Raw genomic sequence first — 13,367 nt, forward strand, 5'->3', positions numbered from 1 at the left:
TAATGGTAGATGAATGAGAGTTCTGAGCAGTCCGATGACTGCTCAGGAAGTTTGTTATATAGATAGCAAGATCATTTTGTGATATGGTGTATCTTACACAGAGTAGGTAGATCATTCATGCATTGATCAGCTCGATTATTTCTTGATCTGGTGTTTCTAATATAAATCCGCAAGCTCGTTTCGTGAGCTTATATTTCTTACGTTGTTCAGTAAGATCATTCCATGATTTGATATCTCTTACGTAGATCAGCAAGATCACTACATAAACTGGTGATTATTCCATGACAACATCATCAGATCATGGAATGATCTGATGATTATCCTATCACTGTGATTATTCTATCTTGTTGATAGCCTTACATAGCCCAGAAATATTATCCCATGAGCTGATCCTTGCATAAATCAACACGATCACTTACTGACTTGATGTTTCTTAACATAGATCAGCAAGATCATTTCATACATGATGCATACTATATATGATGGCATGCTTATACATCATGGTGACATAACATCATGGGATGATCTGTATTATTTTTCGGCATCATTTACGGCCTTATTCATTGTTATTAATTATGTTAGTCGTATTCTTTTGCGATGTGGAATGAATTCCACATATAGTACTATATAATATTGTACACTGCTTGGAAATAAGTCAGAAGACACTCCCGTAGCCAAGATGCATTGTGCCATGTAACGAATAACTTGTTTCTATTCGGTATAAATTGGAGGAATGTGATGCTCCCAAGTCAATGCAACTGTGTTCAGGAGAAATGGCTGCCAGAAGGGAACTGACCGAGTTTGAAAGAGGTACGTTGTGATAGGATGCCATGTTGCAGGCCTATCTGTTGGGCAAATGGGTGACAAATTGGACCATCCCAGGTCAACGATCAGTGACACCATACGGAAATGGAAGCGCAGGGAATCAACTGCAAGTGCTACCCCTCAGTGGACGACCTATCACATTCACTGAACGTGATCGTAGGGTGCTACGAAGGGATATATAAAACCACCATTCGTGGCACACACGTTGAATGCGGAGTTCCCGGAATCGACTTGAACAAGAATCTGCACAAACACGTTCTGAACTGAGGTTCACAACATGGGTATCCATGGTATGACCTCAATAATTATCCGAACCAACATGCAGTGTCGTCTTCAGTCGTGCAAAGAGCGTGTACAATGGAACGTGGAAGTTGGAAAGCTGGGTTATGGAGCGACGAATTACGCTACACCCTCTGCCAAGCAGATGGATAGGTATGGTATAGCGGATACTCCGTGAACGGCTCTTACTTAACCCCAATTATGAAATTCGGAGGTGGCGGTGTGATGGTATGGTCCTGCTTTTCCTGGTTGGGTCTCGGACCTCTGTGGTGCCACGAGCATTGAACCCTAAGAAGTATCCGAACATTTTGGACAAAGCAATGCTTCCTATTTTGTGGAGTTTCTACCGAACTGACCATCGTCTCTTTCAGCAAGACAATGCACGTAAGGCTGCTGTAACTGCGTGATTTGTGGACATGAACGTCACCGTAATTGACTGTCCCCCACAGATCCCTGATCTCAACTCTACTAGACATCTGTGGGATGAACGGGAATTTCGTGAGAGGTCAAGCGACGTCCGCTCCACAACAGTCCGGGACCTTAGAGCAGGGTTTTCGAAGTATGCACGGTATTAATGTGCTATAGATTCGCATACTTTCGTGGATTGGATTCACATATTAAATCTAACGTTATTCATCGCTCCTGTTGAGGGACTTGAAGGATGAAGCCCCCGTAAGGAAGAGAATCTCATGGGATGAGGCATTGCTGATGAGTTCCTCATAATGCCACATCACGTGCACATTCGCAATTAACGACTTCTCATCACCCTCTCCGTTTTACTTCAAATAAACTGCGAACATCTCTTCATAACGATGAACAAGCAACCAGTATGTGCTTCTAGTTATTGACTCTTCACTAACAACCACCTTTGCTTCTTAATGATGTCTGTTGACATTAATTTTCACTTTTCCTCCAGCTGTTGCATTCTTTACAAAATTATCTAATGATAAGCATACGAATTAAAGCCCAAAGTGGAGAACCACAATGACAGTTTTACGGTATATATTGTCTACATCTCTTTCTATCACCAATTTTGGGCTTTAATTCGGAAGATTATCATTAGATAATTTTGTAAAGAATGCAACAGTTGCAAGCCTGCAGCCTATAATTATTTTCTATTTATTTTAAACCCTGACTTTAAAACAAATGCATTTAGCCTTCCTTGGAACAATACTAATCCATACCTACACCCGAAAGAGCTAATCCTTCATCTTCTATATTCGATACGTTCGATAAGTGTTCTTGTTTATCTTTTCTGTCCATCAATTTCTTCCATTATCAGCCCTCGATAGCAGGTGCGCCTATCCCATACTACTGTGGAAAACACCTCATGTTAGTATACTAATATTTTTTTTTCTGTTTTCTTTGGACCATCACAAACTCCAGATGTCTAATTTCTTTCAGGAAGCTTTAACAAAACAGTAATCAGTGGCAAGAAATTAGAGAATATTTTTCTCTGCTGGAAGCAATTTTCGATGGTTACAAAACTACATAACACGTCGTTGTTCCCATTATACCTATTGGAATCTGTGTGGTACTTGAGTTTGCATTATGATTTTCAAATAAAGCTAATCCCTTTCAAAATTTTGAATTTCTTTACGTAATTAGATTTACTAACTTATCTGTGATATTATTTTCATTTGCATCGGTCAGATTTTTATTAGTATTTCCAGATGTCGTTGTGTGCTAGCTATCATAGAATACAACACATTTAGCTTGTCATGGTTAAAGAAACCTAGGAAAACATGCTGATCAACAGGCAAACTTTTCCCGGTAGGCAAGTCTAAATCTTTCCGGCAATGAATAGTACTAGTTTGGCTTGTCTCTTGATCACTGATAAGCCTCTTGGTTAACGTTCGGGTAAAAAGATAATGCCATTGGGAATCTCTCTTCTGTTTCTCTCTCTCTCTCTCTCTCTCTCTGTGTGTGTGTGTGTGTGTGTGTGTGTGTGTGTGTGTGTGTGTGTGTGTGTGTGTGTGTGTGTGTGTGTGTGTGTGAGAGAGAGAGAGAGAGAGAGAGAAAGATACGGGATTATTTCAGATCAAGCGGAAGATAATTCTTTGTAATGGTACTCGGTTTAACCCAAGCGGAAAACGCAAGAAATGTTTACGAACTCATCGAGTTGTGAGAACAATCTCATGAGATGTTCGTCCATTTTTACATCCGAAGAGTCCGTAATGAAGAAATGAGCTGCCTAAAGAAATTAATTATGTAAAGATTCTATCTGTATGTAACATGGACTGCACGCATCTTCGGAACTTTGTGTGTGTGTGTGTGTGTGTGAATGGTACAGGTGGATCTCGCCGGTCTCGGCTAATTTCTTATTAATCACTCGTGTGTAAAAATTGCGGAGGCTTTTAATAAAGCGCATTTAATCTTATCTCATAATGAAATTGCTACTGGCATTGTAACGATTTGCTATCCTCTCAAGGGGATTTTTTTTTTTAATTCCCAGAACATTTTTATTTGTATTTAGGAAAGTATTTATCCGCTTCTGTTTGTTCGGTTTTTATTTCACGTTATGTGTTGTATGTATTGTCTTTTTCAAGAAAATAAAATTGACCAAAACAGTATTCCCCGCTTCGGGACTGACTAACTCAGTACGTAGCACGAAAGAAACTCGAAATATCGTGTTGGAGTAAGACGTCAACAAATCTTCATCTGGGTCGGATGACCCATTATACACTTGACAAGAATGCCTAGTCTTGTTTCATCCATATTTTATTGTAGTGTATGAATTCCATCACTAACTACTTCTGTGAGAGAAGGCCACCTTGTCTATTATTCCCATTTAAAACGGGCATGAAAAACGTGCTACAAACAACTCATAGCCAGAATTTAACATGCATAAGGTTATTTTTCAGATTGCTGTATGAGAAATGGGATTTTTTTTCTATCAATTTAACTCCTACATCCGTGAAGCTAGCTTCCCGTGATGAGACTTCAGTAAAAAGACTAAAACGTTACCTTTATTATAATGTAGAGAAATATACACTTCCTAAGACGCATGCTCAGAATTATTGGATATGATATCGAATACAGCTTGTAGTAAATTTAACTGCGGTATTTGATGCATTGTTACTTGTGATTGATCGCAAATCTTACTGCAACTGTAGCGAAGTTAGCTGCTGTTATCGTGTACACAGTAATGTTGTAGTTGATCGTAAGCCTTATTGGTAGCATATGTAAATATGGAAGAAAACCTAAAAAATATAAATTTCATTTTCAGAATAATAGACCAATATGATATTAAAGTTCATTAATGTCAATCGTTAAGGAAATGCTTAGTCGATTTTGGTAAGGAAACAAATAATACTGTTAAGTCAGTAGTTTTGTTTGTTAGTTGTATGTATTCGCTGATTGGTTTCTCTACTTTCGGGGGTGAAACTAAGGAATTTCTAATAAAAATAGTAAGTACTCAACCTGATCAGGATACGGTTTCAAGAAATATCAAAGCGGGTGTGGAAATAAGGTGATGGGTCTACAAATGCACTCGTGTCCAGATATTTGATAAGAAGTTGTCCTCGCTCCACCAAGTACCATTAAGACAGGATTTTGGTTATAACAGCAAAACGTAATCGATGCACCACAGCAGATCAGCTTGCAAGTTGGTTCCATTCAAGCAGAGGTACGCGGATATGTCGACAAACTGTGGCATGATGTCTGCGACAAGTAGGCCTATATCCTCGTAGGTTTGTAGTCTGCGTCCGTTTATCCACGGTTCATTGTAGAGCACGTTTTCAGTGGTGCTGTATAGATAAAATTGGACGAAACACCAATGCGCTAATGTACTCTTTACAGATGAGAGTTGTTTTTGTGTTTCCTCAGATTATCGACGGCACTTGATCTGGCGTGAAAGTGGTACTGCTGCTTACCAACACGAGAATGCTCTTGAAAGAAATAGGTACGGAGGAGCTGGGGTCATGGTGCGGGGAGGCATTGTGCTTAATGGACGCACTGAACAACAAGTGCTGGAAAAAGGGGACTATGACTGTTGAACGATATTGCGACGAAGTTCTTCAACGTCATGTTCGATTGTTCCCTGGTTCTGTAGGCGAAGAATTCATTTTTATGACAATTCACACCACATCATATGTGAGCAATGGATACACGTCTAGAGACTGAGGATATTAATCGAATGGAGTGACCAGTAGGTTCCCCAAATGTCAAACCTATAGATCACATTTGGGACGCAATAGGGGGAGACGCATTGCTGCTCGAAATACCCCTGCAGAAAATAAACAAGGCCTAATGCTTGCTCTGAAGGAGAAGTGGGTATAGTTTTCTTTAGGCACTTGACATTAGTTCCTTAACTACTATGTCTTTAGGAAATTTGTAATTTTTGCCAAAACCGTAGGCAATTTTAGTATGCTGGCAATAAACTTATGTCCACAATTGACTGTAGTCATGAAACTTTTTTCATATACAGGTAAAAATGTAGTTCATCCTCAGCTTTTAGACACCAATGCATATAACACCTGAGAAAAAAAAATATGGTCCTTAATTCCCAACAATTTTAGATTACACACCTTTAGGTAAAGAGTGTTATAAATAGTGGTCTTAAATATGGCCTTGAAATTAGAATAAAATATCCCAAAAAGAGGAATGTGTTTGTATCACATTATTCAAGGCATTTCAATTCTTGTTATACGAAATGGACTAGAAAAGTTAACGCCATGATTGACATATTCACGAATTTCCGTAACGGGATAAAAAACAAGACAAAGGTGTGACATTTCTCTAGAATTATCAATATTAGTTTGTGCTTTTGGATATTTTAATTAAATCGAAAAAATCTCTGTGATTCTGGCGTTTGTAGAATGAAACAGAAGGCCTCTTAATAAACTTAGTTTAATCCTTTATTCAAGTGTAAGCAAACAAAGTTTGCGCTTGAAGTATCTTCAGGACTGAGGCAACTCGTACTAAAGGTGGACCAAGCACTCATCACTCCTTGTCTTAGTATTTCCCATAATGCAAAGCACATCTCCTTGCGGACATATATAATGCTATGCATTAAGGGAAGCATTTTGTGCTTTCATAATGTCCTTCACGTTTGTTTTCCTATAGACAAAAGACAACCATAACGAAGTCTGAAGCATAAGTTTAGGCAGCCCAGTAGTAATTTTTTTTCCAAAAAAGAAAGTTCATTAACCTTTATAAGAAGAATCGCTATCCTCACATTTAATTTTTGTATGTTTTATTACATCTTAATCGAAATTTGTGTTTAAGATCTCGCATAAACTATACGTATGGAGGCGCATCTATAGGAATCTACCGTAGTGTTATACCCTGGGTCAAAACCATTTCACATATCATTCCAGTTTGTTAAGTAGACGCACTAATAAACTTAGATGAATTACAGCCAATGCAATCGAGACTATGAGGTCAGTATATTCTGTCTGTGTATTATGAGAATAAATATATTGTCAGTGGATATAAACCGGCCTAGGAATGAACTGATAACAGTTCTTCCACAATGGATTGACTGGACCTGTGGTTCTTTATACCTTTCTCGGATGTGCAGAAAAATGTGAATTAAGGATGATTAGCTTGTCACGAGATATTTTTATCTTCTAGTTTATCACTGCAATTTATGCAGACCACAACGTAGCTTCTGACAGTGAATTTAAAACACTTACATGTTCAGTTTGGTTTTGGGACTTTGTGTTTTGCAGGACCATGCTCATCGTAGTTTATCTCGTGTGGATGGCAGCATTTGCAAAAACTTTTGCAGGTTTTTCGTGTTAGGAAAGTTTTGGTCACAGGAATATCGGCTTCTCGGTGAAGCTGTACGTTTTTACGAACCATGGTGGTTGAATATTATTCATAAACATTTGTTTTAGATTATTTGTAGTTTTTTTAATGTTTGAATCTACCGTGTGACTACAGTCGAGTGAGCTATACTTCAGAACTAGCCTGATTAGCATCTTGTATAGAAGTTTAAATATACCGTGCTAAGCGGGCTACGTAGGTTGAGTTATGGATATAATCCTATTGCCCTATTTGCGTTTGAAAAAACATGATCGACATGTATTTTGAAGCACAAAAGTAGTTGCCTCTAATTGCTGGCTGCCATGGAATGACAGTGACTAAGCATGAATCTCCTGCAAGCACTTCTAATAGTTCTTAAGGATACATTCCTAAAAAATGTGTTATAATGTAATTAATCTTAAATTTTGTTTCCGAAGTGTTCTATATTAAAATAAGTGATCTTTAAACTAATATAAAATTTACGTTATTGCTGATTTAAATAATCATGATAAACTAAAGTAACAATCCAAAAAAGATGAAATAAGCACTTAAAATGTTTTATGTGTGGTAATAAATCTCCACGGTACGTATGTACGTATGCATCCTCACAGAAAATCACAAATTAAGCATTGTTAACATTTCATAAATATCGGACGGCTTCACCTTTTATCTCCCATTCGAAACACAGACAGTATCAGTGATAATATAAAAATAATATAAAATATCTATATAAAATATCTTTAACTAATATAAAACTTGAAATAATTAAGGACTAAATAATATTTTGAGTTTAAAAATCAGTAAGAAAAAAGATTTACATTTACACCATTTTAGAAATAAGATGGTAGTTATATATAAATGACTCCCGATAATAAAAATTAAGATCCTAAAACAACTTACTGTATGAATAAATACGGTGAAATGAAGAGAAGAATTTAGGTCTTAACTACATTCGTTATTTTGAAATTACTTCATTTTATAATACCATCTCAGCTCTTTTCATTTCACCAGTTTCTGCTCAGCTGCAGAAAAGCAAAAACAAACAAACAAACAAAAACATATCGAGTTATTGCAAAGGTGGCATCTTACGATAATGCTAACAAAATCATTGAGCTCTTCAGTACGATCCATTTTATTGTTATAATTTTACAGTCCCTTTTACTGATTGTTTATGATGAATGCAAGAGGCCGTATGCTCTTTTATACCTCTATCTGGCAATCTGATAAAAATATATAAAATTGAAAGGAATGTTTTAATTCCTGAGTGAGTATTTAAAACTATAATAAAATCATTGCGTAAATGAAAATTTAAATCATAGGAACTCATCAAAATGTTTATCATCATCTCATCCACTTGATAATGGATTGAGTCCACTAAGAAGAATGGTTCTCCACTTATTGCGATCTTTAGCCATCTCACTCATGACTCTATAGCTGAGTAGATGAGAATGTTCTTTCAGCCACTTTATCCAAGTATTATTGGTCTGCCTCTAGGTCTTTTTCTTCCTATATATCCATTCAGAGCTAAATATGGCAGTCTATGAGGGGCCATTCTCTGAATATGACCAAACCATCTCAGTTGATGCTTAATGATTGTGTCTATTATATTATCTGGGAAGTCTAAATCTGTTCTGACTTGATCATTAGTCTTGTGTTCCATCCAGTGGGTGTTATTAATTTTTCTGAGGCATTTCATTTCAAATGCTTGAAGTTTCTTGATTGGTTGTTGAGTTAATCTCCAAGCTTCTGAAGCATAAGTAGCCGTTGGGATAATAATTGTTTTATATAATTTTAATTTTAGACTCGTTGGGATTTTTTTATTTTTACATATTTTGTTTAGTTTATTCATGTTGGTCCAACCTAGGTTTAGCCTGTGTTTTATTGTTTCCATATTGTTGAGGTTACTGGATATAAGCTTGCCAAGATAAACATATTTATTAACTTGTTCCAGCAGATGATTTTCTAGATTTATAGAAATATTTTCTTCTTCTCTACCTATCTTCATTATTTTTGTTTTATGGTGATTTATTTTCATACGATAAGTTTTACAAGAGTCATTTAAAATATTAATAGTTTTTTTCTATCTGTGGTTTAGAATCTGCTAAAATAATGATATTATCCGCGTATTTTGTGCGATTAATGTTGTTGCCATTGATTTTTACACCTGGCTCATCGGCTATATTTTTTACAGACTTCTTCTAGGAAGATGATAAAGAGTTGAGGTGAGAGAGAGGGCATCCCTGCATTACACCTTTCTCGACTCTGAAATCCTCGGTTTTAATGTTGTTCATTTTAACAAAAGCTTGGGTGTCTCCATAATCATTTGTAATAAATGTTAAAATATCTGAATCCATTGTTATGTTTTTTAGGATAGTGATCAATTTGTTTCTATTAACTGAATCAAAGGCTTGCTTAAAATCTATGAAACAACAGTATACGAGCAGGTTATATTCCCAATATTTTCCCGCTATATTATTAATGGTGAAGATATGGCTATGGTGAATCTATGTGGCCTGAATCCTGCTTGGTTTTCCTCTATGATTTTTTCTGTAAGCACCTGTTTTCTCTTTTGTATAATTCGAATGAATAGTTTATAACTGACTTAAGAGTGTTATGGGTTTATAATTTTCACATAATTTTGTCTCCTTTTTTGTGAATTGGTATAATAATTCCTGTTTTCCAGTCGGTTGGAATTACTCTAGTATAAAGAATTTGATTAAATAAATTCATTAAGAAATTAATAATAGCTTCCTTGCCACCATATTTCGAGTTCTATAGATATTTCATCTTTACCCATAGATTTTGAAAGTTTCATTTGGTTTAATTGCATTTATAATTTCTGCTGGAGTTATGGGTGGTTCCTTTTCATATATCATCTTTTCTGTTATACTTTTCTCCTCCTGTTCTTTTTGAAATAATGTTTGATAGTAGTCCTTCCAAATTATTTTAATATTTTGTATTGACCCAGTTTCTAGATTGTTTTTATCTTTCATTGTTAATGGTTTATCTTTATAGATCTTAGTTAATTCTTTGATAATTTTGTATACCGTTTTATTATCATTTCTTTTATTAGCTTCTCACAGTTTTGCTTTTTCCTCCAACCAGTTATTTTTGGCAGATGTGCACATTTTATCAATTTTGTTTTTAAGATTCTTATAATGTTGTTTATTTTCTTCTGTATTTTTTATATTTAATATATGCTTGGCTGTTCTTTTTTCTTCTAAAGTATTTAGAATTTCAGGGGTTATCCAGTCATGATTTGGTCTTGATGTTGTACCAAGTATGTTTCTTGCAGTACTTGTAACAATTTTTTTTTACCTTGATTCCATGTGTTTTCTATATTGTCATAGGAAAATTTTCTAAACTCATTTCCTATTAGTCTGATAATTATCTTGAATAGATTTCTCTTTCAGTTTTGACAGGTCCACTTTGTTGATAGGAGCTCGTGATTTGCGATACTTGAATTTTAGTTTAATTTTTGCTGCAAGCAGTTCATGGTCAGTGTCGAAGTCTGGAGTTTTTAAAGTTCTAACATTCTGCACTGATAATTTCCAATTGCGTTTGATTAGAATGTAATCAATACAGTTCTTTATTGTACCATCTGGTGAGGTCCATGTATATTTGTGGGAAGGTCTATGCAAAAAAAAGGGTATTACAGATAAATAGATTGTCTGCTTTACAAAATTCTAATATTCTTTCTCCTCTTTCATTTCTGTTATCAACTCCGATCCTGCCCATCACATCCTCCATGCCTGGAGTAAAGTTCCCAATTTTGGCATTAAAATCACCCATCACTATTAATATATCTTTCTTATTGGTCTTGTGTATTAGATCTTGCAACTTATCATAGAAAGTATCGATTTCTTCATCTTCATGTGACTGGTCAGGGGCGTAGATTTGAATTATTGTAAAGTGAACATTTTTTTATTTACCTTTTAATCTGATAGCGATCATTCTTGGGCCATGTGGTTCTATGGCCGTGACTGCATTTTGTAGCTTATTGGTCACTAAAATGGCGACTCCTTCTCTGTGTATATTGTTCTCTCTGCCCGAGTAGAATAGTTTTCCTGAATTTAGGTTTATAACTCCTTCTCCTGTCCAATGGGTTTCAGCCAAAACTGCAATGTTCCATTCAATCCTAGCAAGATCTTTTTCCATCAGATTTATTTTTCCAGGTTTGAACAGTGCCCTTATATTTAAGGTTAAGAGATGCGGAACTCTATTGGCTGACCACATACTAAACTTCACGGATGCTCCCCGTGATCTAGGATCAGTCGCGTCGGTTTCCTCGGACGCAGTAATATTCTCTTGACACAGTGGAGACTCCTGATTCATAGGGTTGAATGGCAGAATAATGCAGCCGGCTTGCCACTCCCCTGCTGCATCCTTTGGTCCACGACTCCTTATTCTTTATTCGGAGCAACCCGTTGGGGTTTCCCTCATCCGCCACCCGAGGGACGCGCCTGGTAGGAGTCAAGTCTCCCCCCAGGTGATGTTTATAAAAAACTAAAATTTTAAAGATTTTGCCCATCAAAATCAAACAAACCATTAAAATAAAATAATAAATATAATTGAAATATAAAACGAAGTGCAAAGCTTGGTTTATGGATATATGGATATATCTTTAAATATTTGGATAGATATATTATATTATTTGTAAACAATTTGAGAACAGGTGTCTTTCTCCACTGATCGCAGTAGAGTCTGTTTTTTTAATGGCTTTAAATCCATATCCATAGGTTTGAATTTATGTTTTAGTTGCCTACTTATTCTTTATTCCATGTGATACCTGGCATAGGAATGTATTAAAAAAATGCTTTGCGCATGACAGATAAAACCTTTCTAAGAGGTAATTCTTCGTCTGTTGTATTTAGCTTGGAAAGACATTAAACAAACATTCTCTCAACTTGTGAAAGTTGCCAAATTTCTTTTGTTTACGCTTGGTTGCTTTATTGCCGCTACTATAAAAGCGTTTGCCTGAACGATTTACTATTGGGGAAATCACTTTGTATACGCAAGAACAAACAATGGCTCACAATAAGAATTAAACGAGCCTCGAAAGAAAGAAAAATAAACTAAAATGAATGAATAAATCAAATTAAAATGCTGTAAATAATAACAGTGTTCGAGAGTTAATGTTTCGTTTTGAAACTAATGTGATTATAAAATCAGATTTTTTTTTTTAGCTTTGTTACTCAAGTCAAAACCGATATAATAATCAAGTTAAAAGCTCATCCGCTGTAACAACATAAAAATTTAATAGAAATTCTAAAAGTTGCTGTTAGATGGCGCAGTGGTTGTGTCTTTTAGAATGTGTATTTTCCAGGTAGATTTCCATTTCGCATATTACGCATTTTTTTATGTTTGTGAGATATAAATGAGTTTATTGATCGCTGCTTAGCTCATCAAATAGTCTGGCCAACGATCTACCAGTAAACGGCTAATGGTTCTTACATTCTACCATTAAAGTAGACACCTCCTTAACCGTGCAGGAGTAAAATTTTATGCTACGTTTTTATAATGAAATATGTAAATACCGATTTAAGAATTTTAATATCTATAAACATCGCAGAAAATTTTTTAAGAAACTTTGGACTAAGTATGTTTTTTTATTATTATTATTTTCTAAGTTTTATTTTTTAAAATTCAGAAACAAAATCTGGGTTTTAATAAACCCTCTCATCTTTCATTCAGTAATTCTTACAACTACATTAACTAGTACTGTTTTAACCTACACTGCCAAGACAGAAAATTAGCACCCCTTACTAAGGTCGTAAAATCTGCACATATCTTGAATACAGATTGAATTCTTATCCATATAATCATGCATATGCTTCACAGTTACTAGTATCTTCTTTAGTAGTGCTGCATTTAAGTCATGCAGTCATGAAAATACACATCCACGTTTATACGCTATATACGAAGGCAGCTTGTAGCTCTCGACGTTTGCAGTGTAAGAAATGGGGCCAAGAATGGCTAATTTTCCCTTCCTCTTCTTCCAATTCTCACAACAAAATCAGAAATAACAGCGGCTTTCTCTATAATTCCATGTTTTCATTAAGATCAAGTCACAGAGTTGTCGATTACGTCTATAAAACGATCTAATTACACTAATTATTTTACAGTTATTTTTCCATACCACAAAGGATGGATTAATATAAGAGTATTGTGGTATTACGAAACATCCAGGTTACGAGAATAGGTAAATTTTAGGTATGCAACAGTATCCTAATTAATACCCAATCCTCCAGAGAATCCATTAGTAGCTGCGTATCAACTTTCTGCCATTCTGAGACAATTGGAATGCATATTGGGATCATTAATATAAATCACAATCGATAAGGGACCCATTGCCAACTGGGGAGATGCCTTTTAAGTACGCTGCGTCGATCATAGAAATTACCCAAATGGGAGTGATGCTATTCATCATGTAGCATCTTCCGTAGACAACTTATCCGTTATCGGGTCTTGTCTAAAGTCTCCGACTTCTCTAGTCGTATTAATTGCCTTCA

The 13,367-nt window shown here is 35.6% G+C and overlaps 1 protein-coding gene across 1 annotated transcript in view; it reads left to right on the forward strand.

Moving 5' to 3' along the window:
• The first annotated feature begins 1,520 nt into the window (after positions 1-1,520).
• The window catches only part of LOC150096742 (uncharacterized), an 88,949-nt gene continuing 77,102 nt past the window's right edge, over positions 1,521-13,367 (forward strand). Inside the window, exon 1 of the mRNA XM_090408698.1 lies at positions 1,521-1,663. Coding sequence (XP_090264824.1) covers positions 1,521-1,663 — 143 coding nt within the window. The remainder of the gene's footprint in view (positions 1,664-13,367) is intronic.

The sequence above is a fragment of the Typopeltis vanoorti genome, chromosome 18 (assembly GCF_054136105.1).
Source record: "Typopeltis vanoorti isolate ZY-2024b chromosome 18, IOZ_Tvanoo_1.0, whole genome shotgun sequence".
Taxonomy (NCBI): domain Eukaryota; kingdom Metazoa; phylum Arthropoda; class Arachnida; order Uropygi; family Thelyphonidae; genus Typopeltis; species Typopeltis vanoorti.